The sequence below is a fragment of the Panthera pardus genome, unplaced genomic scaffold (assembly GCF_024362965.1).
Source record: "Panthera pardus isolate Hobbes unplaced genomic scaffold, ASM2436296v1 HiC_scaffold_13, whole genome shotgun sequence".
NCBI classification, from domain to species: Eukaryota; Metazoa; Chordata; class Mammalia; order Carnivora; family Felidae; genus Panthera; species Panthera pardus.
In genome coordinates this window covers 103,973,362-104,001,298 of record NW_026526688.1, presented here as the reverse complement: position 1 = coordinate 104,001,298, position 27,937 = coordinate 103,973,362, and the positions used below count along the sequence as shown (strand labels likewise).

The 27,937-nt window shown below is 38.4% G+C and overlaps 1 protein-coding gene across 1 annotated transcript; it reads right to left on the bottom strand.

Annotated features, from left to right (window-relative positions):
* Positions 1-672: 672 nt before the first annotated feature.
* On the bottom strand, positions 673-27,937 carry LOC109248739 (rho GTPase-activating protein 20-like). The gene is made up of 14 exons (XM_019418695.2): positions 27,658-27,937; positions 26,576-26,743; positions 24,812-24,961; positions 22,320-22,361; positions 21,388-21,472; positions 17,156-17,233; positions 14,616-14,682; positions 11,857-12,045; positions 8,267-8,442; positions 6,745-6,906; positions 4,716-4,825; positions 4,001-4,190; positions 2,415-2,526; positions 673-1,102 (listed from the first exon to the last, which is right to left on the bottom strand). The coding sequence occupies exons 1-14, from the start codon at positions 27,720-27,722 to the stop codon at positions 957-959; spliced, it is 1,740 nt and encodes a 579-aa protein (XP_019274240.2). The 5' UTR covers positions 27,723-27,937; the 3' UTR covers positions 673-956.

Sequence of the window (27,937 nt, the reverse complement as noted above, 5' to 3'; positions counted from 1 at the left end):
ACTTGGAATACCCTTTAGGAAATTCCAGTGTACAGAATTGATTAAAAGCTGATGGATAGGGGTGCCTGAGTGGCTCAGTCGGTTAAGCATCCAACTTCAGCTCAGGTCATGATCTCGCGGTCCGGGAGTTCAAACCCCGCATCATGCTCTGTGCTGACAGCTCAGAGCCTGGAGCCCACTTCAGATTCTGTGTCTGCCTGTCTGTCCCTCCCCTGTTCACGCTCTCTCTCTCTCTCTCAAAAATAAATAAAGATTAAAAAAAAAAAAGTTGACGGATAAAAGGATGTGAGTGGTAGTGGTGCTGCCTTGAGTTTTGATGCTCATGTGTGATCTCAATAAATAATGCCTCTTTGTCTTGAAAATCATTGCCTTCTGCATGATCCTTTGCATAGTCCTCTCCCACATTAGCTTCTTGCTTCTGGAAGCTCGTTTTCTATCATATGCAGGCCAGGCTAGCTTGTTGAAGACATGGGGACCACATGAGAGTCAACACCAATATACAGACAGATAAGTTAACTCCAGATGAACTGCAAGCTTAGTTCAAGTGTACAAATGACCTTAGAGGAGACAGAACTGCTCAGATGGCCTCCACTGAAGTGTTAATATGAATCCATTAGATACATGGAATTCATAATATGAATCATAAGTAAATAAAATGGTCATTTGATCCACTGAGTTAGGGAGTGATTTTTATTGTATTAATATAAAACTATACAATGCAAAACAATACAATAAATATATAATATGATGTGGTAGGCATTGAAGACAGAAGAGATATTTTGTGGGAAGCTTACCTCAATAGGGATAAATGGGATCAAGGAAAAGAAAAACTCAAATGGGATAAACTGGGGCCTTGGAAGGGGCTCATTTTTCATTCACTGGAAAAAGAGTTCTTTATATTTCCTATTTTATATGAAATAAAGGAAAAGGAAGGATCAAGTGTCATTATGGAGATTCTAGTCTTCAGTGACTTTGAGAACTGTAGACAGGTGGCTATGTGGATCCATGCCAGATGAAGTCTTGGTATTATCCTGCAGTTGTGCCTTTTTGTAAATCACTATCACCGTCACTGGCTTGGATTCAAGAGGTTGTTGTGCTGTCACTGATGAAATAAAAAACACACAGTTGTCTTATATAAGTACATTCTCAGACCTGACACTAGACTCATCGTAATTCCTGAAGACATGTATTTTCCTAAAGAAATATAAGAAATATATACATAAAATTATATATAAAAATTAAAATTAAGCAGTCTTATAAAATTAAGCAGTCTTATAAAATGGACTGCCGCCAGGTAGCTGTGACTCACTAGGCTCAAAATAATACTAGCTCTAGTCTCAGGGGAACTTCTAGCCCTGTTAATTCCTTGTTTACAAATTTATTTTACATCCATTATCTTACTTAATCTTTAGAACAGTTCTAGGATTTAGACATTATTTTCATACACACTTTACTTATTTATTTTTTAAATATTTATTTTATTTTGGGGAGAGCCAAGGGGGGCAGGGGCAGAGAGAGGGGGACAGAGGATCCGAATTGGGCTCCGTGCTGACAGGCTGACAGTAGCAAGCCCGAAGTGGGGCTCGAACTCACGAACCATAAGATCATGACCTGAGCCAAAGTCGGATGCTCAACCGAGTCACCAGGTGCCCCCATCCACATTTTAGAGATGAATAAACTGATACTGAGCTAGTATAATTGGCCAAAGGTAACATAGTTGGTAAACAGAGGCACAGGAATTTACATTTTGGAAAGCTGTTTAGCATCAAGTCAAGTCCTTTTTTCTCAATGATGCCAGTTATTTTCAACCTGTTTCAAAGAGCACTGGAATCCTGTGTTGCCTCAGGGATCACTGGGCAGAAAAAGGAAAGAGGAGGGAATAAAACAGGCAGTGCTCCGTGCCCCTCACTCTGGTTTTGACCAAATCACATCTATTTTATATCTACATATATGTTACACACACACACACATATATATATATATATACACATGTATATATGTGTAAAATATATAAATATTTTTATATTTTATATATTATAAATATAAATACATAATTATGTATTATACATAACTACATATATAAAAATATAATATATATATACGAGACCCATTTAAAATTTTGTTTGAAAAAATTCCCAAACACTATATCATACCATCATGTCTCCTAATGCTATCATGATCCACACTAGAAACTTCTTGAAGCCAGAGACCTCATCTTATCCTTTCTTTAGTCTCGCAACAGGGTGAGACCTCCCTTGACCTGTGAACCAGACTTCGGAAGAAGGCGCAGATGGAAATCATTGCCCTGGGGATGTGCTCTGGGCTCCAGAACAGCACTGGCTAAGCATCTCCCATGAACCCTGACAACCTTGCTGTCTGTTTCTCACCAAAGCCAATTAAATTATTCACGGTACCTGCAGCATTCTCGCTGTTATCACAGCTCGTTGAGCTCTCTCCCAAGAGGGAAGTGATGTCTTCCCCAAATATCTTGAGGCAGTTTTCAATGAGAAGTTGTACAAGAGAAACCTGTAACACAAAAAGACAAAAATGAGGCACTTTTTTTTCATATGGCATAGTTACAAATCACATTTTGTATGTGAATCTTGGATCTAACAAAAAATGTGAAAGAATTCTGAGGAAAAATTCAGACTTGATAAAAATATATAGAAAGCAGAGTTCTCTAAGTAATAACTGTGATACTTTCCAATATAATTTGGGTACAGATTTTAAAATGCTGTTCAAAAGTGGGCTAAAGTTATAATTTGTGACCTTGTTTAATAGCTAACATTTTGATATCAATGGTTACATCTTGAAAACTAGGATAATTTTCGAAGTATAACCTACCTTATTAAATTTTTCTTTTCAAAAAAATTTGTTTCCAGTTTTATTGAGCTGTAACTGACGTATATAACATCTTATTAAAATTTATAAAACATAGATAGGGGTGCCTGGGTGGCTCAGTCGGTTAAACGTCTGACTCTTGATTTTGACTCAGGTCATGATCTCATGGTTCAGTTTGTGGGCTTGAGCCCCAGTCAGGCTCTGCACTGCTAGTGAGGAGCCTGCTAGGGTATCTCTCTCTCCCTCTCTCTCTTTGCCCCTGCCTTGCTCTCTTTCTCTCTCTTTCTCTCAAAATAAATAAATAAGCCTTAAAAAAATAAAACAATAAAGCATTGACAAAAACTTATGAAATTCACTTCTTAAATGAAGAAGTATCTTAAACTTAGGAAGCAGTGACTTCTGTTTTTTTGTTTTTTTGTTTTTTTGTTTTTTTGTTTGTTTTTTTTTGTGAAGGAAAACTCATGCAGCTGGAGAGAAAACATGGCTGTCTGTCTAACTGCAGTACTTCCTCATGTATCACCTTGCTTCATGCTCGCTTTCTGGGTGAGCTTGGGGAAGAGCTGTGATCTTATTAAGCATGTTGTGGCTCCATTAGGATATTCTGGAATCTTTTACCAGTTTCCTTATGACATAGCAGAGGCAAAATAGTAGCCATGTATTTTTCTAAATGAACCACAACTGGCAGAGGAAGGCCGATGTATTTGGAGCCATGGGTGCTCATGTTGCCCAAGCCACCTAAGATGTGCCAGTAATGACCAGAGGAACTGGATGTGGTCACCATTGTGTAGTGAGGAAACCATGGCTTTGCCCAAGGTTACATGTCCCTCAAGGATTAGGCTAAAAGTTGAACCTTGACTTGTCAAACTCCAAAGCCCAGGCTCTCTTCTGTTGTATCATGGCACTCCTCTCTGGTTTGTTCAGGCAATCTAGTGTTTAGTCTCCTGGATGGGGACAAAGCCACTCAACTTCTCTGAGTTCCCCACTTAACAACACCCCTTGCCATACCCCACCAGAGCAAGACAATGGACCCTGCCTCTTCAGGGCAGCATGACAAAAATGTGCACTTTACGAAACTGATCCATCAGAGTTGCTACTGCAAATTTCAGGTTCAAAGTAGGGATTCTACCCAGCAGAGGAGAAAAATGAAAGCTCTCATTACCTTTTTTATGAAGTTGCTTTCTAATCCCAAGCTGCAGGAATTAGATGAACAAAGAATGCTTGGGGCTATACACACTGATAAATTGTAAGCTGTCATCTGATTGGATGAGGAATGCTGCTCAATGTTGTGTAACACTCCAAAAAGGTATTGCAAGAGAACAACATTCACTCTTGGCAGCTGGTCTAACAGCCTAAAGTTAGAAAAATGCACTTTTAAATAAGGCAAGTCATTTCACTTAGGAAGTTGGAAATATAAAGACAGGGAGCAGAGTACTTCATTGTGTATCTAGAACACAACCCACTGTAACGGAGTGCCAGGCATGAACGTATACAATAATGTTTCACTGAATTCAGTTCCTGAACCAGATAAAACTTCTCTGGTTAAATGTTTGACAAACTGAAGTTCGTATCACTGGCAGTTGATGCTGGAGCAGCCCTTTTAGCTCAGTGGATTTTGTCTACCAGTTTCATATATTCAGAAGGTATAACATGGTCAGGGATTCCACATTAATAAGATCAGGAGAAACATAAGAATCCAATAATAGCATTAAGGCATGCCTCTGTTTTTAAGTTGGCCTCCATGGGTGTGAAGAATTGAAACTCTTTGGCATTATTTTAGTGGACAAAGCTATAAACTATAAGCCAATATTTTTCTAATAGTACGTTGGTTGTATTTTTGAGACATGCCCAGAGTAGAGTAATTACTACATCATTACCTCTGGGCTGCAGTTACTTTCTCCTTCTCATTCTCTTGATCAGCAACAGCAAGCCATTTGTCATAGAGATCGGATGAAAATATGCTTCCTGGGATATTTCGAAGAAAATCCTTATGTAGATAAAAATAAATAAGTAAATAAATATAATTCTTATAGAAAATATATACTGGAAAACATTTAGTTGAAAAATAGAGCTCAGTCCCCATTCCTTCACAGATACCCAAACTGTGACCCACACAGAGCTTGGTTCTCACTCTCCGTTGACTTGCACACACACAAGCAGTGCTTGGATTTTTTCCCAACTAAAACTTAAGAGCATAAAAGCAGAGCCGAGGCTTTGGTAGAAATGAAGATAAAGCTCCCTTCTATCATCTGTAATTTACTCTTTTGTGTACATTTTAACAAACTACTACAAAGTGACAGGTCCAGAGATAGACCATCTTAAATTCTATTTGCTTCTTGGACAGAAATACACATACCCATTTTTGCAAATAGCAAATAGCACAGTGCTAGCTCTTTAGACACAGTGCTAGCTCCTAATTCTAGCAAGAAAAGTACTGAAACAAACAAAAAAAACACACATGTGTGCTCTTGCATACATATCAGGAAAGAACTAAGTCTTCTGACTTGAGGTGTATGTGCTCCTTGGGAGAATGCTACTCTCATACTTGCATCATTTTTCCTTTTCTTAACTGTATAAAAGTAGACAGTCTAATGGCAAACTCATTGTCATCCTTGTGATATATTCCTTTCTAGTTTAGGCCAATTCTCCAGTTAGTTTGACGTGATATTATGAAGGTCGAGGTTGCAAAGCCTGATTCTCCACCAAGATCAGTCAACTTTATGAAGAAAATACCTTAGAAATGTCTATGAACCATATCCATAAGTGGCCACCCCCTTCCTAGTCTGTGCTTATAACATGGAAATAGGAAAGAATCTACAAACTCTTGGTAGAAAAGCAAGGCAACACTCATCTTACTATTTGCATACCTGGTGTATCATCATTCTTTCCCCTGTTTCTTGATGCCTCTATGCATATTACTGGTATATATTACTATGGCCCCAGTGTAGTTGTGGTAGCTAAGTCATTTCTGGACTATTTCTATTTATCATATGGTCAAACATTAATGGGAGATCAGGAAAGACCAAACGTGACTGAGATTCTAAGATAATTTTAGTAACTTGTTTGTAGTCATTACTACATTAACATATTTTTGTTCAGAGCTGTTAACAAGTGTCAAGATGGATTAAGTTCTTTCTCTGTTCTATTATTCCTCTTATAGAAATGTAACTGGATACTTGTGATTTAGCTGTACCATTTCAAAATTAATCTATTTTTTGTGTAAATCCATTGAATTTTCAGAATTCCAAACTAATTTTGTCTATTGCACCCAGTTTAAAAGTTAGATTTATAAGAAGAGGCATGTGGCAGGAAATGGTTACCATGTGGTTTTAACCTTGGGATGGTGGATAAAACATGACAAATATTAACAAAGGATGCCAAGGATGGTAAAGGTGAAAGGTACAATTGGTAAAGTCGTTCCTATGCTTTTAAAGTACAACACATTAAAAAACATGGGAAAGAGTGATTAAGTGGACAGACATTTTGGTGGCCTCATTGAGCCTTTTTTGATTCATCATAAACTTATTTTCAAATGTTTAATATGAATTTTCTTTTGGAAACTTTGCCTTCATTGTTATGAGGGTGGTGAGAAAGTCATCAAAAGCAGGACATTTGTTTTGGTAAATATTCTGTGTGTGTAAGCATATATTTTTGAAATTTATTATTACTAGTATTAGTATTTTGCATGGTGTCTTCAGGAGTGAAGGTGGGGAGGGTGGAGTGTGATGAAATATGGGGTTTTTAACTCCTAAAGTAGCTTCTTTAAATTTTGACTTTGTGACGTGTATTTCAGTTTGTCAGATACTTAATCTATTATGCCTATTATGGTTCTTGGGCAATCATGATGAAGGACACCAATAATAGCTTCAGTTACTCATGTGTAGATAATGCTAGAACTTTCCCTACCTTTAAGACAGATGCTACCACAAGAACAGATTCACTGTCCAAGTTCACTTTGTCCCCAGAATTTAGTTTCTCCTTCAGGATTCTGCATGATTTCATATTGGCTGATTTTCTGAAGATGCCTTCTGTGAATGGCCCTTTTTGATTGATAAAGCAAAGCATATCCTATAGAAAGAAATGAAAAGTACATGACATTTCATACCCATAAGTTCAGAACACAAGCTTGCCTCCTTTTTGAAAGAGCTAGGGAATGTGACCATACTGTGTTTTAGAGCTGGAAGGACTAAAGTAAATTTGGATTTGTTTTTTCAGCGTCTTTAAATATATTGTCTACCCAAAAATACACTTTACAGTCATACACTAAACCATTTTAAACACTTGTTTTAATCAGATTTTTTCCTTTTCAGTGAATTAATACTTTTAAAAAGTTAGTCTCTGTGTCAAGGCCTTTGTAGAATCACCCTTCTCTCTCCTACCCCACCATTCTTCTTTCATTGTTCCCTTACATACATGCTATTCCCCAAGTGTGGGAATCTCTTTGCCACGCTCATTTTCCATTTGCTTATTCCTCTTTAAGTGACTGTATACTCCATTCCTACTTCTCCTTCTTTCCCTCTTTTAAAATCAGGCTCAAAAACTCTCTCCTCCTTCTCTGATTACATTCCCTTCCCATGAGTCTTTCATTGCCTTTAGTTGTACCTTCATGTCCTCTGTCTGCAGTGTAGAAAGATAATAGGGGTTGGAGCCAGGTAATCCAAAGGATCTGAACTCTGTTATGCTACTTATCTGGTGTGTGACCCAGGGCACATACATTTTTACTGAGGCTTTTCTAATTCATTTGTGAGTTGGGATGATGATATTCATAGCTACCCCCTAAATTTGCTGTAGTGCAGGGACTGGGGTAGTAGCTAGCATGTAAGTAACATCATAAATTTCTTCATATGTAGCATAACATTCCCTACATCTAGTATAGTGCTCAGAGAAACCCTGGATACTCAATAAATGTTAACATTGACAATTCAGTACACCAATTTGAGATAGGACAGGCCAAAGTCTGTGGCTTTCATTTGACATATTCTGTTAGTATTAACAGATTCATATTTGCCAGAAGATGAGTCACTATGCTTCATGAGATATTTTGAGTTGTACGATTGAGTAGACTCAGCTGAAGGAGACTAATATGAGCTCAGGAAGGCAATGAAAAGAGAATGTAAAGATGAGATAGACTCTCAGAGATTCATGCACACAGAGTCCATATTTTGGCTGGTCTGAACAGGCTTATGTGGGTCTTTGTGGAAACAAGGAGAATGGACAAGAATTATCTTTTCCTGTTGTATTTGCCTCATGACTCCGCAGTACCTAAATCAGATTTTATTCTTTGAAATAATAGAAACAAAGCTTCTCAGCCAAATCCAGGAACTGGCTAATTATTTTTCCATTTGGTTGTAGATTTGGATGAGAACACTTGGCCTCTCGGGGCTCCCCCTCCTCAGGAGGGCTAACAAGAGACCAAAATGAGACCTACCAGAATGGGGGAGGGCAGGTGGTCATTATCACACACATCCATGAGGGAAACTCCGAAGAGCTGTGCTGGCTTTGCAGAAGGTGGAGCTGTGCACTGGCTGTCCTGGCAAGCTCTGGGGCCCCACCTAAGGGCCCAGTTTATGAAAGGATTCCTTTTAACTGTCTTCTGGCCTGAACCTAAGGAAGAAATGAGAGGAGTAGTAGTAGTAGAAGTTAATTAACCTTAATTTTTTCCATTTATGTTTTACTGCATGTTCATTGCTATGGCTAGAAGAGGGAAATTGAGTCATTTGTGTAGTATTCTCCACATTCTGAAATTGGCTAATACTATCCTTATGGTGCTACTGTGTTCTTCCCCATATCCAGCAAACTGATAGTTAAAACTGGAGACTTGATCAGACTCAGGGTCAATACTTCTGGTGCCATTTACAACCTATTATACTGCATCATGAGGCACTTAGCCTGTAGTTGTTAGTGTCCTCTTGTTAAGTATGATCAGTGGATTCAAGTGTCAGATCCAGTTTTAAAAGCTAAAAAGATTGAGTATTCAAATCAAGCAGAGTTTGGTAATCAAATCATCTGCTTTCACAGTGAGTCTTCTCCCAGACTTAGATTTCCTCTTTGGTTTTCTGAATGTTCCACTGTCTCTGATCAAAAGGATCTGCCTTTCATGACACAATCTGCCTGACCCCACTTCTCAGCCAGCCTGAGGCTCCTCTACTCTGAGCCATCTCCATGGATGACTTTATGCGGGGGCGGGGGGTAGGAGAGGGGGTCCATGGGAAGTAGTCTTTACACGCTGGCTATGTGGGAAGATTATCCAGGTGGCTGTGTTTGTTTGTTTGTTTGTTTGTTTCTTTCTTTCTTTCTTTCTTTCTTTCTTTCAAGTTTATTTATTTTGTGAAAGAGAGAGAGAAAGAGTATGTGTATGCAAGTGCATGTGAGCAGGGGGAGCTGCAGGGAGAGAGAAGAGAAAGAAATCCAAGCAGGCTCCACGCTGCCTGCACAGAGCCCAGCTTGGGGTTCGATCTTCCGAACTGTAAGATCATGACCCTGAGCGGAAATCAAGAGTCAGCCACTTAGTCAACTGAGCCACCCAGGCGCCCCCAGGTGGCTGTGTTTCTTGTGACACCCCACCAAGCTACCTGGAGATGGTTTTTAATTATCCAACACTCCCTATCAAAGGCATGCAGAAGAAGAGCTTTACAAAGAAAAGGTGATCAGCAATGGAAAAGCTGAGTTCAAAGTTTCTACTGCTCAGCTATCAATGTTTTCCTTATAAGGTACCTTAACATTTGTTTAAATAATCTGCTTAAATAACTGAGTTCTTTAAAAGTCCAGAGAAGGGGCGCCTGGGTGGCGCAGTCGGTTAAGCGTCCGACTTCAGCCAGGTCACGATCTCGCGGTCCGTGAGTTCGAGCCCCGCGTCAGGCTCTGGGCTGATGGCTCGGAGCCTGGAGCCTGTTTCCGATTCTGTGTCTCCCTCTCTCTCTGACCCTCCCCCGTTCATGCTCTGTCTCTCTCTGTCCAAAAATAAATAAAAAACGTTGAAAAAAAAAATTAAAAGTCCAGAGAAAAGTCAAGTTACAACTTGGATAAACAGATGAGCAACATTTCACCAAATACCCTTAAACACCCATCCACTGGCTTCTCTGGGATGTAGTGAGGGCATCACTTATGTGGGTGGCAACACTCCTGGTGCTTGATCAGAGAGACCACATCTAAGAACCAGAAGTGTCCTGGCTCTGCCACTTAGACAAGTTGCTCAAAAATCTTTAAGCTTCGGGTTGCTCAAATTTAACGTAAATGATGCTACCTACAACTCATTGAACTAAATATAATGTACTACTCAGCACAAGGCTTGGCTCATGGCAGCCTTGATAAAAGTAATTTCCTTGCTGAGAGGGCCTAGGGCAGTCTAGATATCAGTCTCTTCCCCCCAAAGGAGACCTCACTCCCATTCTCGGTTTCATTTTGCAACCTCTAGAAGGTATGCAAACATGAAGGAATGCCACCACTTTGCCTAACTAAGGCTCTTTCTTCCCATCTTGAAGTCCATACCCCTGACATTTTAAAAGGAGTGAAGGAAGAAAGCAAATACATTCTTAAATCTAGAAGGAGATTCCTGTACATCAAAACGTACAAATGTTTGCTTAAGATACAAGTTAATATATAAATTGAGTTGTATGCAACCTGGTTTCCCTACTTTTACCCTAGTTTTATTATTTCGAAACTATCCAAATATATTCCATTATTGAGCTTTAATTAAGAATGCTTTTAAGAAGAGTGTCGTATCCCTTGATACAAAGCCATAAATCTAGCTACTCCATGAGTATATACAGAAAGCAAATACATGGGGAGTCTGAGTGGCTAAGCGTCTGACTCTTGATTTTGGCTCAGGTCATTTCATGGTTCATGGGACTGAGCTCCATGTGGGGTTCTGCACTGACAGCGTGGAGCCTGCTTGTGATTCTCTCTCTCCCTTTCCACTTGCCCCTCCCCCATTCATGTGCACTTTCTGTCTGTCTCTTTCTCTCTCTCTCTCTCAAAATAAACAAACATTTAAAAACAAAAAAGCAAGTATATCTGAAGTCTTATACTTTCTCAAAGACATTTTTGGGCTTAGCTGGACCTTTTGTAATGTACATTATTTGGTGTTAGAGTTCACGTTGCCTCTGTGACTAATAAAAATATATGCCATAGACATGAAAAATATGGGAATGACTAAACAAGCTAACTCGATAGAAATCTATCCTTTCTCAAGGATACTGGCAAGATTTGGGTTAGCACTTCCTAATGATCGAGTTAGAGTATGAATATTAAAAAATAAAATTTTTGAAACTTTGAGCTTATAGAATAACAATAATAACAATAAAAATACTTCCTTTTTTGACCCCCAATGCTTCTCAGGTTAATATCACATTTTCATCAGAGAATGAAATATCAATGAGGGAATATTGGCATGGTAGGGAAAAATAGTAAGACGGAAGATTAAAAAGCCCTAACCATAAAGATCATCTAGTTCCAGTCTTGACATGGGTCTGAAACAGATGTGGAAAGTGGGGGTAGAATTAAGAGTTCAGTTCTAACTAGAACCCAAGGCCACTTCAGCCTAAGCCCAGAATAAATGCAAGTCAATTCTGTAACTCTTTACTCCACTGAAGTTCTTCTGTTCCAGGTGTGTTTAAGCCACATAGACTAGACATCACACCTCCTGTGATGGCCTGAGATACTAGACAAAACCCTGGAATAGGGAAGACAAGTTTCTAGACCATAAAACTCTTGTGCTCTAAGAAGACACACAGATGTGTACACACATAATACTATGTAGAAAGTGCTCTGGGGATACAGAGAAAAGAGTAAGGGTCTACCTAGAAGAATTAAAACAAATGACCTTCCAAGAAGTGAGTCAGGTCTTGATTTCAGACCTTTGGGAGTTTCTCTAAGCCTCATTCTGGGTGGGTATTGGGTTCTTGCCTATACTGTCCCTCCTCACCCCCACACGGAGAATAGGCCCTGTGTCATGAATTTGTGTTCAAGAGTGGAGATATGAGCTAAAAGAAGGCACTTGAAGGAAGGGAAGGGGCTCACCTTTCCCTTGCTGGTTCTGCACTGGGTGTCTGGGCTTCAGGATGAACTGGCCTTGCATCTCTGGGAACCCCTCCTTTGGAAGGAGGGGCTCCTGGAGGGTGGAAGGAGAGATGGAGGCCTCTGGTCCCTGTGGCAGCCGTGGAGTAGATGGAAGATGGCTCATTTTAATTCCATAGGGATGTTCATGTCCTAAATGGAGAAAAGTCTAAATGTAAATTCAGGCTGGTGCTGATGGCTGTCATCAAACCTACCTTAACATGAGTGTGTGCATCGCATTGGTATATGCTGCTATTCTCCTGGGGATTCCTCTCCCATATACCCATATACACCATATACCCTCTTATGGGGGACACGCTGCAGAAATCAGGTGCTCAAGGAGAAGATTTTAAAAAGAGAAGAGAAAAGTTAAGTCATGTTCCTTTGCTTGGAATACATAGATACATCAGTGCATTGCTCTGCACAATGTTGGCTTTTGCTGTTTCCATCTGAGAATATTTAAGGCCTTCTAGTTTCTGCCTTGACACTAACTAGATCTGTACATCTTAGGCAAACTACTTGACCCCTCTGAGTCTTACATTCATCCTTTGAAATGCTTACCCACAAACTTATAAGGATATGAGTAAATATATTAATAAAAATTGGTGATTAATATTTTTCAACAATTGAACATAGTATTTAAATTTTTTTTTAACATTTATTCATTTCCTGAGAGAGAGAGAGAGAGAGAGAGAGTAGGAGCGGGGAGGGGTAGAGAGAGAGGGAGACACAGAATCCAAAGCAGGCTCCAGGCTCTGAGCTGTCAGCACAGAGCCCGACGCGGGGCTCGAACTCATAAACCATGAGATCATGACCTGAGCTGAAGTCTGACACTTAACCCACTGAGCTACCCAGGCACCCCAGTTGGCCACAGTATTAAGACTTGCTATGGTCACTATTCTCTCACACATGATATCAGTCAAACAGATTTTTCATTTCCTTTTGTCAGTTCTAGAGCCAGAGCTACTCAAGGGTGATGGGATGGGATGGGTTGCCTTTATGCTTTGTGCTTCCCTCCCACTGCCACCCTCCCTACCAGGGCTATCCTGCAAGCAAGGATCAGAGGGAAGGCTGTACTGTGTTGGAAACTCAGCAGCAAAGTGCAAAACGGTGTTTACAAAGTGGAAAACCACACCCCAAATCATGAACAGTTGCCTGCCAAGTGATTAGTTTTGCTCTTTCATGTTTTAAATTGTTTCCTCTCCATAGAACTTTCAAAAGACCCTGTGCTGTGATACGGATTTCAGTTTTTAAGAATAGAATGAAAGTTCTCTTTCTGTCATTTTTGATTTATTATTGTATGTAACTTGGGGAGCTTTTGCTGCTCCTTTTCATCTGGCACAGATGAAACGTCAATGCTCGGTTCACGAGAACCACAGTGACTTCCCTCCTTTAAGGCAAAAGAAGCTCCTATGACAGCAGTACAACCAAATCACCAAGATAGCCAGGAGCCAATCCACAATTGAGAATTGAGAGCACGTTAAGAAACACATTTCGAATGCTGCTAAAGGATCATCATGAATGACAGGCTCTTCGGATTCCTTAGAGCTGCCTTCATGCGTGAAGCTGTTCCAAGTCTCAAAAGTTATCATCTACATTGCTTTATCTAAATCAATGCACTTTATTAAGATAAATATATTTAAGTATTTAATTTTTTCCCCTTTTATTGCTGAACGACTTTTGCAAGATGTCAGCGTTAACACAAAAACTTTAAATGGTGGAGTCAGCTATGTGGTTGGTGATTCTCTGAGAATATATGTTTCATAGAAAAAATGTGTTTGTTTAGATTTCCAGGTCAGTTGAAGATATTCTTTAGATCACTTGAAAAAGAGTAATAGCCTCACAGGATTATTAAAAGGATAAAAAATGCATGTAAGAGGGAATGCTCTAAGATTTCGAGCAGAAATCATTGTCACTATTACTATACATTACTGTACTTCAAGGTCTGCTACAGATCCTGTCTTCTTGTTTTAATTTTTCTATTTCTGGTAAACACTGAATAAATTTGCTAATCCAAAGATTTTTTTTCCTTTTCTTTTTTTCTTTTTTAGATCACTCATGCTAATCACTATTTTAGGAGAGGTGCAATGTGTTTATCAACAACCTTAAGAACCATGCTGGAAAAAGCTTGAGAAACAGCAAAGTATGGGTGGTTTAGTCAGTGAAGACTGGATGAGTTTAAATGTGATTATCTCATTTTCTTTATTATGCTGAAAAACTTATGGGCACAGGACAAGTGTTCGGTACATATTTATACCTGGATTCAGAGACATGACTGGATTTTAGAGGATTCTCAAAATAGAGGCTACTTAGTAGTTAGGAAATGGAATTCAAGACTGAAATATGAAAAATAAATGTATGAGAAAAAGAAATTCCAATCCATTTTGATTTCATACCTAAGTAAGTGGGTAAATAAGTGAGTAAATAATAAATAAACAAAAACTTTCAATACAGGTCTATTTGTCAGGTAAAAAAACGATAGAGAAGAAAAATTTACATTTCTCTCCCCAACTAGACCATAAGCTGCTGAATGAAGAGATGTTATCAGTGCCTGGTAAAGAGTAAGTACCCAGGAATTATTTGATAAATGTACGAGTGAATACTGCATGTGATTTTCACTTTTAAGGGTATTTAAGCTAAAGACAGAACAATCATTACCTTGAGACTTAGAGTTACAATTCTGAACCTACTCAATCCCATCTTAGATTGTCCCTGACACTTACCAATTAGTGGTTGTGGGGCTTCTCCTTTGCCAGAACTGACCCACAGCTGATAGTCTTTCTCAGAGCCCTTGGAAACAAAAAGATTATGCATCACAACAAATCTTTCACAGTACTTGAAGAACACATTTTCTTAGCATTTCTATGTTTTGAAAAAGAAAGAATTAGGGCCAGTATAAATGCTATTTGGTCTATGGAGGTAGCTGCAATTTTTGAGTTAACAACACTTGTTAACTTGCTCCCCTCACAGCCTCCAGTAGACCTTCTCAGATTCTTGTCATTTCTTGATAAAGGCTGGAGAACCACAGTACAATCCAGCCCTCACTTTGTGGGTGGCCCTTGGCATAAGGAACCACAGTTGTGCCCCTTCACCAAGGAGGACAAGTCTAATCTCAGAAGTCCTGCCTTCTGCTGTCTCTAGACTCCTTGGATAATGTTGGTTTTTGCCTCCAAATGTCCCTGCACAGACAAGCATATTGTCCAGAGCCACACACCCTGCCATGACGATTCCCGAGCAAAGTAACTTGAAAGGCCATAATAGCTCAACAGCCCTGAGCAGACAAATGCCCAAGAAGCTTTGAGGAGATAGGAAGTGAAGTCAAGCCCCACTACAGGGAGAGAAGGGACAAGAACTCTAACCTAGAGAACAAATCAGATGCAGAAAACAATTACTCTGTGAAGAATTATTGCCCAATAATATTGGAAATCCCACTTGAAACTAACAAGTCTAAATTATAAAGATTGCTGAACTATTTTAAACAGTCTTCTAGGAGGATAAAGTAAAATATGTTTGAAATGGAGTTGTTGATGATAGGTACTATGCTTGTCCTTGACTTCTGATTAAAAATCATGGCCTTGCCTTGAGGAGGGTCAGAGGTATGGAAAGAATCACAAGCACACACACACACACACACACACACACACACACACACAGCTAAATCAGCTCAAAATTGTATTGCAAATAGGAAGTAAGAGCTAATAAGAATCTTTTCTCTTAAGGTAGGGTTCAGAAACACTATGTTGGAATCCCTTAAATCAGACATACATGAGCAAATAACCCGAGTTCTTCATTAAAATGGAAATTGTTGTCTAGTGAGATGGGTCACTTCAAGCAAAGGAAAATCATAAACATGAAATAAAATGAACAATATCATTAATCAGTCTTCCCAACTTCATCTCTAAAACCACTCACTCTCTTTCCAAGATTTAATTCTTACGCAGGGTGTATATATCATACAGAGATGTGTATGATATACAATCGTAAGCATTGTTAGAAATCAATGTAGAGATGTGTTTTACTCACTACATATCAATTCAATTTTATTTCAAATGTATTATTAAATTTTGTTTTTACAGAAATAATTGAGTTCTTATGCCAAATTCTGGTTGCCCTGAATTTTTAAGGGCCTTTATTATACCATTGGTTCAGATAGAATTTCAATACAAATCTTATAATTATGTCATGTCACAATAACAAGACACTTTCACATTTACAGAGGATTTTATATAAGAAGCTGTGCTTTATAAGTGCTCCCTCAGTTTTGTCAACCTGACTGTCACCCTCTCTTTTCCCTTACAAAGCATCCCCTCAAATATACCCTAGGGTGCCTGGGTGACTCAGTCGGTTAAGCATCCCACTTCAACTTAGGTCACGATCTTGTGGTTTATGAGTTCGAGCCCATGTCGAGCTCTGTGCTGACAGCTCAGAGCCTGGAGCCTGCTTCAGAGTCTGTGTCTCCCTCTCTCTGCCCCTCCCCTGCTCATGTTTTCTCTCTCTCTCTCTCTCTCTCTCTCTCTCTCTTTCTCTCAAAAATAAACATTACAAAAATTAAAAAATACATATCTACCCATTTCTTTCATCAAAAAAAAAAAAATTCAGCAACTCATACTAGCCCTATCAAAACGTAAGGAGCTGAAACCAAAACTGGATGAAAGTGATGTGTACACAGATGCCCCCAGATCCATGTTCTCAGTCAGAACTTGTCTTCTTTACCAGTTCCGAAGGGGCATTAGCAGTCTCATCCTTAGGACCTGTATCAAGGGGATGTAGCTTCTAGCCATGTGGTCTTCATGTCAACATTTACAGCAAAACATGTAATTTAAGACTCATTAAATTGAGATTGAGTCCTTGGGTGATGACCAGGGTAAATAGTGATGGGGAGGAATCAGGAAAGATGACACAGAAAGAAGAGTCCACTAGAGAAGGAAATATTTAGAAATTTTGAAATATTTTACTGTCTATGTATAGAATGTATACAGTGAACTGCATGTTGTTATTAGCACTCTAAAATTATAGCCCAATTTTTTGCTCTGATTTTGAATTTGCACAAAATTGAAAATGGAAATACCAGAAGGGCGCCCATGTATATAGCTTCACTGCCTTCAATTTCTCAATTTGGGGTGGGGGGCAAAATATGGCTATGATATCTTTAATAATCAGCTGCTTTATAATGGGAGATGCACAACACACACTCACATACACACACACAAATCTCAAAGGTCAAGTTTGGTTTTTCACTAAAAATAGTTTGCAGGCAACTTACAGTTATTCCTAGCATTGGTAGTGACATGTTGATAATGTCATTCGCTGTGTCTGAATTTGCCACTGTTACAGTTATAGACTATAGAAAAGAAATAAAGAAAAATTGCTATAAATTGAAAAAAATTGAAACCATGTGACTAATTATTGTCAAATTATTACCCATATTCTAAAGGCAAAGCTTGCTTTCAGGTAATGACAAAATAAAGCACATGAAGAGCATACACTCTTAATTATATTTTCGTTTCTTTATATAATATGAAGCCAGTGGGAAGCAGTAAAACATATATTTCTCTTAAAGGATTTGAGGCACACAAAATACAGAAGCTTAAGCAACAAAACAAACAAACAAAAGAATCCCAAGAAGATGCATGGGCTGATCCTCAGCTCCATAAAGCTAGTTCCAAAATGGAGCAGAGGGGATAGTTTAAAAAAGAGGAGCTGGATGTTTTTCTCTTTTCCTGAGTTGTGTTTTTATAGTATGGCTTTATTCATTTGCAATTACACACTCAGTTTCAGCAAAATCAGAATAAGAACTAGCTATAAAAGACATTTTTAAAAAATTACTATTTGGTCAGTACTTTCTTTGTGTCAGGCATCATAGTTACTAAGGTTTTCATTGTTGAAATCTGTTGAGACAAATAAAACCAAGGAGTCTAGGAGGTGAGATTGAAAAGTTTAGAAATTTACGTTCCATTCCCAACTCTGCCAGTGAGTGGCTTATTATTTATAATAGCTCTCTACCATACCTTACATTGAGAAACTGCTCCACAAAAGTAGGAAAACAGTTTACAGAAAATTACCTGAAAGGGATTAATAGGATTCTGAGATATTATCTATAAGACTATCTGAATTCCAAAAGACATTTTAAAATAAGACAATATGAGGGGTGCCTGGGTGGCTCAGTCGGTTAGGCCGCCAACTTCCGCTCAGGTCATGATCTCATGGTTCATGGGTTCGAGCCCTGCATCAGGCTCTGTGCTGACAGCTTGGAGCCTGGAGCCTGCTTCGGAATCTGTGATTCCCCCTCTCTCTCTGTCCCCTTCCCAGCTCATGCTCTGTCTCTCAAAAAAAATAAAATAAAATAAAATAAATAAATGTTAAAAAAAAATTCTTTTTAAAATAAGACAATATGTAACCAATAAGACAATATATAACATTATTAGGCAATGAGGCCTATGTCCTTTGATAAAGAGTGCTTAAAGAAGGCAAACAGCAAAAGTGGACACTCATAGGCCTTAAAAATACTAAGAACAGAGTTAAAAGAAACACTTTCATAATTCACTACTTGGCCTTTCATTGTATTTTTCTTCTTATGAATGGAATGGAATTATTTGATATGTCAGATGGCTATGAAAGTTGATAATCAGACTTTTATAAACAAAAGCATTCATTGATTTCAAACTACCTGTAGCTTTAAGGAGTATAAAAAAATGTTTAGAACCCAGCAGCAGAGATCAGAGCACTCAAAGTGAGGGATGTAAGGGGCTTCCTATGCTAAATTATCTAGGAGGATTCAAAAGTCTGACTGGGTCTTAGCTTGAGATTTAATTAAAAGTAATGGTTCTGCTATTTTTTAAGATGTCTGAAAACCTTTCAATACAACTTAACAAGTCTCCCATGAAATCTTTTTAATGTAAAAAAAAAAAAAAGATCTCTTTTGAAATGCTAATATCACTCCTTAATTTATTTGGCCTGCCAGATAATGGTTTTCATGGCATAAGGAACATACTGTGTTCAAAATAGTAATTCCAAGGATGTATGTAAATTTTCCTGCATGTCGTATGTTCTCCAAAACACAAATTTCAGTAGATAGAGCTCTTTATAAACAAATAACTCTTAAAGAAATAAACTGTTTTTTGAAATTATTTAAAAGAAAGGGAAATGTTGCCTTTTTTTCTCATATGAAAAACCAGGAAAATGTGATCAATTCTCAAGAGCTAAAGCCAACTCTGAGGTGATCTAGATATTCAGATTGTTAGGCAAAAACAGCAATTACAATAATGCTCAATGATCCAAATGAAAATATGTTCACAATAAACAAAAAGGGATGCATCTTAGCACAGAAATTAAATATATTTAAAAATAGAATTTTTTTTATCTGAAAAATATCTTAAAGAAAAAATTTACTGGCTAGGGAACATTGTATAATGGGGACGACAAATGGCAGTCAGTGATTTTGGAAAATAGATAAGAGAAATTATCCAGTCTGAGGAAGAAAAGGGGAAAGAAAGATTGAAAAAAATTAACAGAGTCTGAGGGAACTGTGAACAGTATGAAAGGGTCTAATACACATATAATTGTAATCTCAGGAGAGAAGAAAGAAAATGGGGAAGAAAATATTTGAGGTAATAATGACTAAAAGTCCCCAAGTTTGATGAAAGACAAGTTTATAAATTCAAGAAGTTCAGAATATGCCAAATAGGACAGATTCAAGAAAACCATGCTTTGATACTTCGTAGCCACACTACGAAAAACCAAAAATAAAGAGAAAATCTTGAAAGTGGCTAAAGAAAAATGACTAATCACTTTCAGAGGATTGGTGTTTGAATGACCCCAGACTACTCATCAGAAAGCACAGAAACGAAAAGAGAGTGCAAAACCTTGAAAGGGCTGAAAGGAAACAATTTGCAAACAATTTGTATCCCCAAAACTATCTTTCAAGAGTACAGGTGAAATAAAGCCATTTTCAGATAAAAGAAGGAAATCTGCCTACACCACATCTGCACAACAAGAAATGCTGAGGATCGTTTCTCTAGGATGAAATGAAACTGTGTTGGGGGAAACTTGGATCTTAGGAATGAATGAAGACCATTAGAAATGTTTCTTTTGTGTAAATTATACATAAGTTGATTTTTAAAAAATTTCAAAGTAATTTTCCATGAAGCATTCTGAGTGTAACCCACTCCCACAGTTGAAATCAAAGCGGGCAGAGATGAGAATGTGCTCTGCTGTGGAGAAGTCTCTGCTCTCGTCTCCATTCAGTGCATCTATCTGGTGCTTGGAAACAGATCAAAATATTTGCGTGGCCTTTCCTTTGTCCAGGAAGTAACTGTCTTCAACTACGTCTTTTTCCACCTTCAAATACTATTTTGTGTGATCTCGAGCTACTGTAAAGTGTTACAGAAAAAAAAGTGTCATTTAAAAATACCCAAAAATATCATTGTAAATGTCTTGGCTACTGCACTACAATTTCAGAAATCAAACTTTATACAAATAACCGGGGCAATTGGTTTGATTTTTTTTTCTCCAGTAGCATAAAGAAAGTGAGATAGAAATATGCTGATCCCTTAAAAGTGTCATCCCTCTGAGCTCAAGTCAATCCTGATATTCCTTGGAACGAAAGACCTTTCAAAGCTCCTCTGCATTGGACATAAGGACTGAATGTAATACCTGACCCTTGAGTGGATCCTGTACTAGAAAGGAGACGTTATCAAGGTCAACTGACAAAATGGGAACACTAATGGCGTGGTAACGCATTATACCAATGTTACATTTACTAAAGGTGATAACTACAGGGTGGTAATAGAAGAGAATACCCTTATTCTTAGGAAATACTTAGGTTTAAGGATAAAGGGCCATGGTGTTGTATGAGCCTCAAAAATAAGTGTATACATACACATAATAGAGACAGAGAAAGAAAAGAAATGGTAAAGCAAATGGAGTCAAGTGTTGCAGATAGGTGAATCCAGGTAAAGAGTACAGGGAGTGTTTTTTGTACTATTTTTATTTTTGCAACTTTTCTGTAAGTTTACAATTATACCAAATAAAACATCATGGGGAAAAAAGAACTGTGGAAACAATCCAAACCATTCTGTACATAAGTAGTGACCATTGGAACAAAATGTTTTAATTCTAGTAAGATATACCTGCGTGTGAAAATCACTTTACTAGAAGCCACTGTAATTGCTATTAGAAGGATTCAGAGAAATATTATGGGCATTTAACATGCAATATTTTTCCATGCTTACGCACTGTAGCTAGCTTGGATTCCTCTTGCTTCATATTACCTAAGTCACTTTTTATGTATACAAAGACATACGTGTAGACAGGGAAATCCATTTTCCAACATGGCACTTTTTTAAATACTCTCTCTTCCTCTTTTTTCTTTTCTCCTTTCTACCTCCTTATTTCTTTTTCCTTCCCTCCCTCCCTATCTACCCCTCCATCTCCATCTCTTTCATTCCGTCTGAATCAGGAACTTGGAATTTAATTTTTAGTCTTAAAAACACTTACACCGCCACAGTTCTCGATGTCTCCAGTGAAGATTTGGAGGGGAATGCTTTTTGGCTGGTCCTTCTCTTTGGCTAGATTGATGTACCTAATCAAATTCAATAATAACCCAAATTGAGTAGGATGAATTAGCTATTAGCTTACTTTCAAATCAATCTATGTTGCTAATATTTTCAACATACTGTGTCATTTTTTAAAAGCATGTAGGGGCACCTGGGTGGCTCAGTTGGTTAAGTATCCGATTCTTGATTTTGGCTCAGGTCATGATCTCATGGTTCGTGAGATCAAGCCCTGCATTGGGCTCTGTGATGACAGCATGGAACCTGCTCAGGGGATGCTCTCTCTCCCTCCCTCTCGGCCCCTCCCCACTCACTCTCTCTCTCTCTCTCTCTCAAAATAAATAAACATTTAAAAAAAAAAGCATATAAATAAATAGCCAAATCAAATTATGGGCTGGAAGAAAACATGCAAAAATATTTCAGGAAAATGAGACATGACTCAAAAAACAACAGATCGCTGTCATGATGTGAGATCTGAGCGGCAGATCCAGTGGTCAAAGCTTTCCTACCTAGACTGGAGGGCCCAGCCCCTTCCTGGGCTCCAGGGCAGGAATTAGCAGTTGCTTTGACAATCAGTGAGTAATCTGCATTTAAGGAAATGTATGTTTTGAGAATAATGTTAGCTCCAATCATTAGGTTGGAAAGAAGGGGAAGATGAGAATGATAAACAGAACTTCATCAAAAATAAGCAAAATATACGTAGAAATGAGAGCACATTATCTGCAGTGGCAGCCAGGGTAAATCTAAATAAGAAATTATTTGGAATAGTCTAATAATACTAAGGAGAAGGAGAAGAGTTTGAGGGCATGGTTTTGAGGAAATTTGCATTCTCTTATCATGGGTTAAAGAATTAAAATATGTATACTGACAAAATACCTTTGAAGGAAAGAGCACCATTTTTCCTTTAGTTCGGAAGACCTGCAATTTAAGAAATGGGAATAAAAATCAAACTCAAACTATTAAGATCATCATTCAGACAAAAATAGCAGCAGCCAGTTATTATTGATGTGGTTGCATGTGTAAGTTGTACTCTCCTCACAATCGAGCTTTTGATGGACCCTGCTCATTTACGAGCAGTATTACAATAATGGGAAATAGACCCTAAAGGGGAAGAAAGGTTGGTTTCTAATCTAAACGCTTAATTGTAACTATGTGATGCAAGCTATGCGATCATGGGCATGTTGCTTAACCACTCTGAGTTTCAGTTTCCAGAACTGGAAAAAGTTAATTTTACCTTAGAGTGTTCCTGCCCCTGCAAGTGCTATCAAATATAAAGAAACATTATCATTCAAATTAAATCGTACTTAAGAAATTTGGCATTTGGATGGAACTATCTTGGCCTAGAAATAAGAATATCTTTTTAGGAAAAAACAGCCATAATATTTTATTTCTTTATACATATTAGCATATTGTAATATGTTAAATTAGTTCCTAGAAAACTTACTCTTCATTACTATGATCCTCTGAGCAAAATCAGTCCATCTACGGCTAAATTACTAAAGGTTATTTTCCGTGCTAAAGTTTCCCTAGGATTTAGTAGCAAAAAATGCGAATGTTTTAAACCCCATTCATATGTGGACTTATCACTTACTAGCATTTTTTTTTATTGTGGTAAATTACACATAACATTGAACATTAGTGACCTTTAGTACCTTCTCACTATTGTGCAACCATCATGACTATCTAGTTCTGGAACATTTTAATCACCCAAAAGCAAACCCAGTGTCCATTAAGTAGTTGCTCTCTATTTCCCACTGTCTCCAGCTCTTATACCACACTTTGTTTATTTGCTGATACACACTTGGGTTGTTTCCATTTATTATTATTATTATTATTATTATTTGCTTATTATCGACAATGCTGCTATGAACGTTTGTGTATCAATTTTTGTATGAACATGTTTTTAATTTCTCTTGGGTATATATCTGGAAGTGGCATTGCTGGGTCATATGATAATTCTGTTTAACTTATTGAGGAACCATCAAACTATCCACAGTGGCTGCCACATTTTATACTCCTACCAGCAACACTGCTCCCCACTCCCTCCATCACCATTTTCAAGACCTGTTTCATCAGAAAAATGGAACACCCATTTAGCATCCCAACCTGCATGGACATAGCTTCTAAATATGTATGCCAATCTGCAGAACAGTAATAATAACAAGTAACAAAAGCACTAGGTGCCAGGCATTCTTATAAATGCCGTATATATATTTATACAGCTTTTTAACTAACCTAACGTGCAAACCTGGGTTCCGCATTTTCTCTCTCATTAGGAAAAAAAAGTTTCTTGGAAATTCCCTAATCAAAGACTTTATATATTATCAACTGAAACTATTTCCTTCCATTTGCAACATGGAGAGGCCATTAAGCAATAGGAACTGATAATCTTTTCAGAAATATGTCGTGGAAAAGAAGACATGCAGAGATGATATACATCCATATTTCTTCCCAGTAAGTTTTGAAAATTTTTCATTATGTCAACAGCTGCATTACAGAATTTAATAAATTAACAACTTGTAAACATTTTCGTTGTCTCATCTTTATGACGACACGTGAGATTTTGGTGGAGTGGGGCGAGGAGAAGAAAGAAGGGTGATGTGTTCATGTGATGAACACTCACTCATTATGTAAAGCAAGAATGAGACTTGGGGTGTGGTTGTTTCAAACAACAGATGTAAATGTTGCATGACCCCTGTAAAACCAGGAATGTCTCTCAGGATGCCACATTCCCCATCCTCATGTCAGCCTGAAAATGTGTCTTGCACAACTAATCTTTACTCCATGAAATCAAACTTTTGCTTTAGACTGTCACCTCTCTATAGATACCAACTAAGATAATCTGTACATGGCAATTCAGGCAATCTCATATTCGATGGCACAATTAATTTATTTGTAGTAATTACATCTTATTTTTAAATGAATTAACTTGGGAATATACAAGCAATTTTTCAAATTTAATTGGACTATTTAATAGTACTTGCTCAAGAGAAACATTCCTGTGATTTACAAACACAGAGAACTCCCTGGGAATTAGGGGGCAGGATATTGGAGTGAGGCCCTAGAACCACACTCTCTTGATTCTCTTTCCACATACCCAGAACACCCAACTCCTCAAGTGGCTCCTAGAGCCCACTTGAAAAACCACTGATCAAAACCAAAGGAAGTGACTCCAGTAGTCCAGTAGTCCCCACTCTATGTTATCTTATTCCTTACATTTGCACATAAAAACCTTTTTGGAGAAAGTACAAGGCAAACAAGTGTCATTGATGGAGGTTCAAAAGTGAGTCACTGGCTTGATATACAATCAGGTTAAAATGTTTTCCTTTCTAACCCATGTAAATACAAGACCAAGCTGTAAGTCTTACCCGAAGGTGGCCACAAAGTTCACCGTGGGCCAGCCCAAGACGAAGGACCTCTCAGCATTGATGCTGGTATCTCCCACTTTGTCCGTACAGTTGGTTATCCACATGGTGCTCAGTGGTATTTTATTTTTTATCTTAAAGGTGTTTTTATAACTAGAAAGAAAGATACCCAAACAAGACGTCCGTTAGTTTGTTTCGTAAATGTGATGGGGGCAGCTGTGCTCGTGAGACACCAGGGCTCGTTGCTCCAGGGCACAGTGTGCCTCCCTCATCTCTACTACCCTCTGTGCACAGCCCAGCAAAAGGTTACATGGGCTTTTACAAAGCGCGTGTTGAGCAAAGTCTGGCCTAGGAAGACCCTCAAAACACTTTCCCTAGCCATTTTTCTGAATGTTGAGTATTAAGTAGAGAGTACGTATTTTAAAGCATTTAAAGAAAACCATTAATTCATTTATTGTTGTTAGATTTGTTACTTATTATTACATATAATTTTATGGTTATTGTTACAGTTAATTATTCATTTATGTCTTGCTTACTTCAAAAAGTATTTGAGGGCTGAACAAAAATACACAATACATTATTTTTTTTTTTTTGAGAGAGAGAGAGAGAGAGTGCACAAACACAAGTGGGGCAGAAAGAGAGGGAAAGAGAGAATCTTAAGGAGGCTCCATGCCCAGCACAGAGCCTGGCTCAGGGCTTGATCTCATGACTGTGAGATCATGACCTGAGCTGAAATCAAGAGTCGGATGCTTAACCAACTGGGCCACTGAGGCGCCCCAGATAAAAATAGTTATACAGTTTTTTCCTACAAGAGACAAACCAAAAGCAAAACATAAGCTTGCATCAGAAAGATTTAAAAGTTATTTTCAACCTTAAATAAAAATATATACTGTCAGGGTGCCTGGGTAGCTCAGATGGTTAAGCACCAGACTTTGGCTCAGGCCATGATCTTGCAGTTCGTGACTTCGAGCCCTGCATTGGGCTCTCTACTGTCATCACAGAGCCTGCATAGGATCCTCTGTCCCCTTCTCTCACTCTGCCCCTCCCCTGCTTGCTCTCTCTTTCTCTCTCACACACGCACACACACACACACACACACACACACAGACACATGCACGCACACACATGCATGTGCTCTCTCTCTCTCTCTCTCTCTCAAAAAATAAATAAAAACATTAAACAAAAAATCTTTTGGGATAATATTTCTACCCTTTGCCATGGCCTGTATAGACCCTGTGTGACTGGATCCCTGAATACATCTGATCTCATGCTCCATACTTTAGGCTCCAGTCAAATCCACCTTCCCTGAGCCGCTCCCCCCAAGGGACCAGGTGGCACCCACTTAGGCCCGCTTAGTCCCTCATCCTAGAAGTTTCAGTCATCTTGTCTAGGAATGTGACTGCTTCTCATCTTATCTAGTTTAAATGCTGCCATCTTGGAGAGGCCCTCCTAGACAACCCCTGATACCTTTTCCCATCTTCTCCACGTGGCACCCTTCTGCTGGAAGCACTAATCACAATCTATACATCCCCCCCTCTTATTTTTATCATTTATCTGTAGGTCCCAGGCAAGAGAGACACCACCTGTCACGTTCTCAACTGTCTTATCTACAGGGGCACGGTACAAAACAAGACTTCCATAATTGAATGAATGAAGGATCAAAACACTTGCAAAAACAAAAGAAAAACACAGTGTTTTCTTACAGTAAAGGCTAATGGAAATGTAACTTTATGATAATCAGAAAGGTGTATAGCATAGTATACATACTCGGTATTAGTCATCAGCAACAAATCATTGAACAAGAAGAGGTGCCGTTTCTGCCTCCTCCAGCCTTGCTTGAGTTCAACAGGGCCATGGATAAGCAGGGTACGGGTGGCACCCTCAGATGATGTAGTGTTTTCGCTGTGGGCGTCCATGTCAACAGAAGAGCTTTCCCTGCAAATACATCAAACACCATGGAGCAGCTAGTTACTGAGTCAAATATATACAATATAGTTTTATGCTAAATGTCAGGGTTCACACAACACTAAAAATTAGTCTCAACCTCCAAAGCAAGACTCCAGAGCTCAAACTCAGGAATCACCAAGTTATAGGAAGCTATCAAAAGAGTTAAGATCACTTGGGGAGTTGATACAGATGGAGACAGTTTCAAGGACAAAGCCCTTGGGGCATGCCAACTTTTAGAGGTGGGGAGGAGAAAGCCACAGAGCTAATCACGAGCTGTTATTTGGGAGGGGAGAACCAAGAGGCCAAAGGTAGAAAGTATTATAAGAAGGTAGACCACTACCAAAAAACAAGACAATTTGTGGCCTAATATAAAATAAAATGATGTTTGTGAAGAATTAAGTACAACTTGGCTTCATGTTAACATAAAATGTAGATAACTGAAGATCCTGGAAAATTGACCCCAGTCTTATCTAAATCAACATTCAAACTTTGGGGGAAATTCTCAAAGACCAGCAAAAATCATGGAAACATCAAAAAGTTTCTAAACATAAGAGTTTAGCTACTACTTGGCTGAGCTATGACTCTGACAGGACTTTCTGGTCATCATGGGTAAAACAGCTAAATTGTACAGAACGCAAAAATTCTTTCATAAATAGGATAGATTATTTCACAGACCAGAAAATTTTCTCTCATGGAGCCAAGAAAGTGTCTTCCCCCCAGAATGTAAAGCTGCCTCCCTTCTGCTCAGCAGCACTGAATCTTATGAACATGAGTAGCTTTTCATGAAATCAGTGCTGAAGTTACGAATTAGTCCATATGCGTTAGAAGAAACAAAAGAGAACAACACTTCCAGTTACTGTCAGTCTGTTTTGATGATCAAAAATAGTATATTAAAAGACTACCTTATAAGGTGAAGCCTTGAATGACCACCTAAAAGTTCAGCATACTTTCTGATTGACGTGAACATCCTTTTTTCTTCAGTTCTTGGCACTGAAAATCGAAGTGAGTCTACAGCACGTGGCAGAGTACTGTAAAATGCTTGAAGCCTGAGGATTCCACAGTAGTCAAGATCACTGCCATTATGATGTCACGGTTCTAAGGCTTAGTTCATAACTGACAAACTGACATACTTGTTTCCCTGATTTGGTCTCTATCTTTTGGTTTTTTATTTTGAGCTAACTG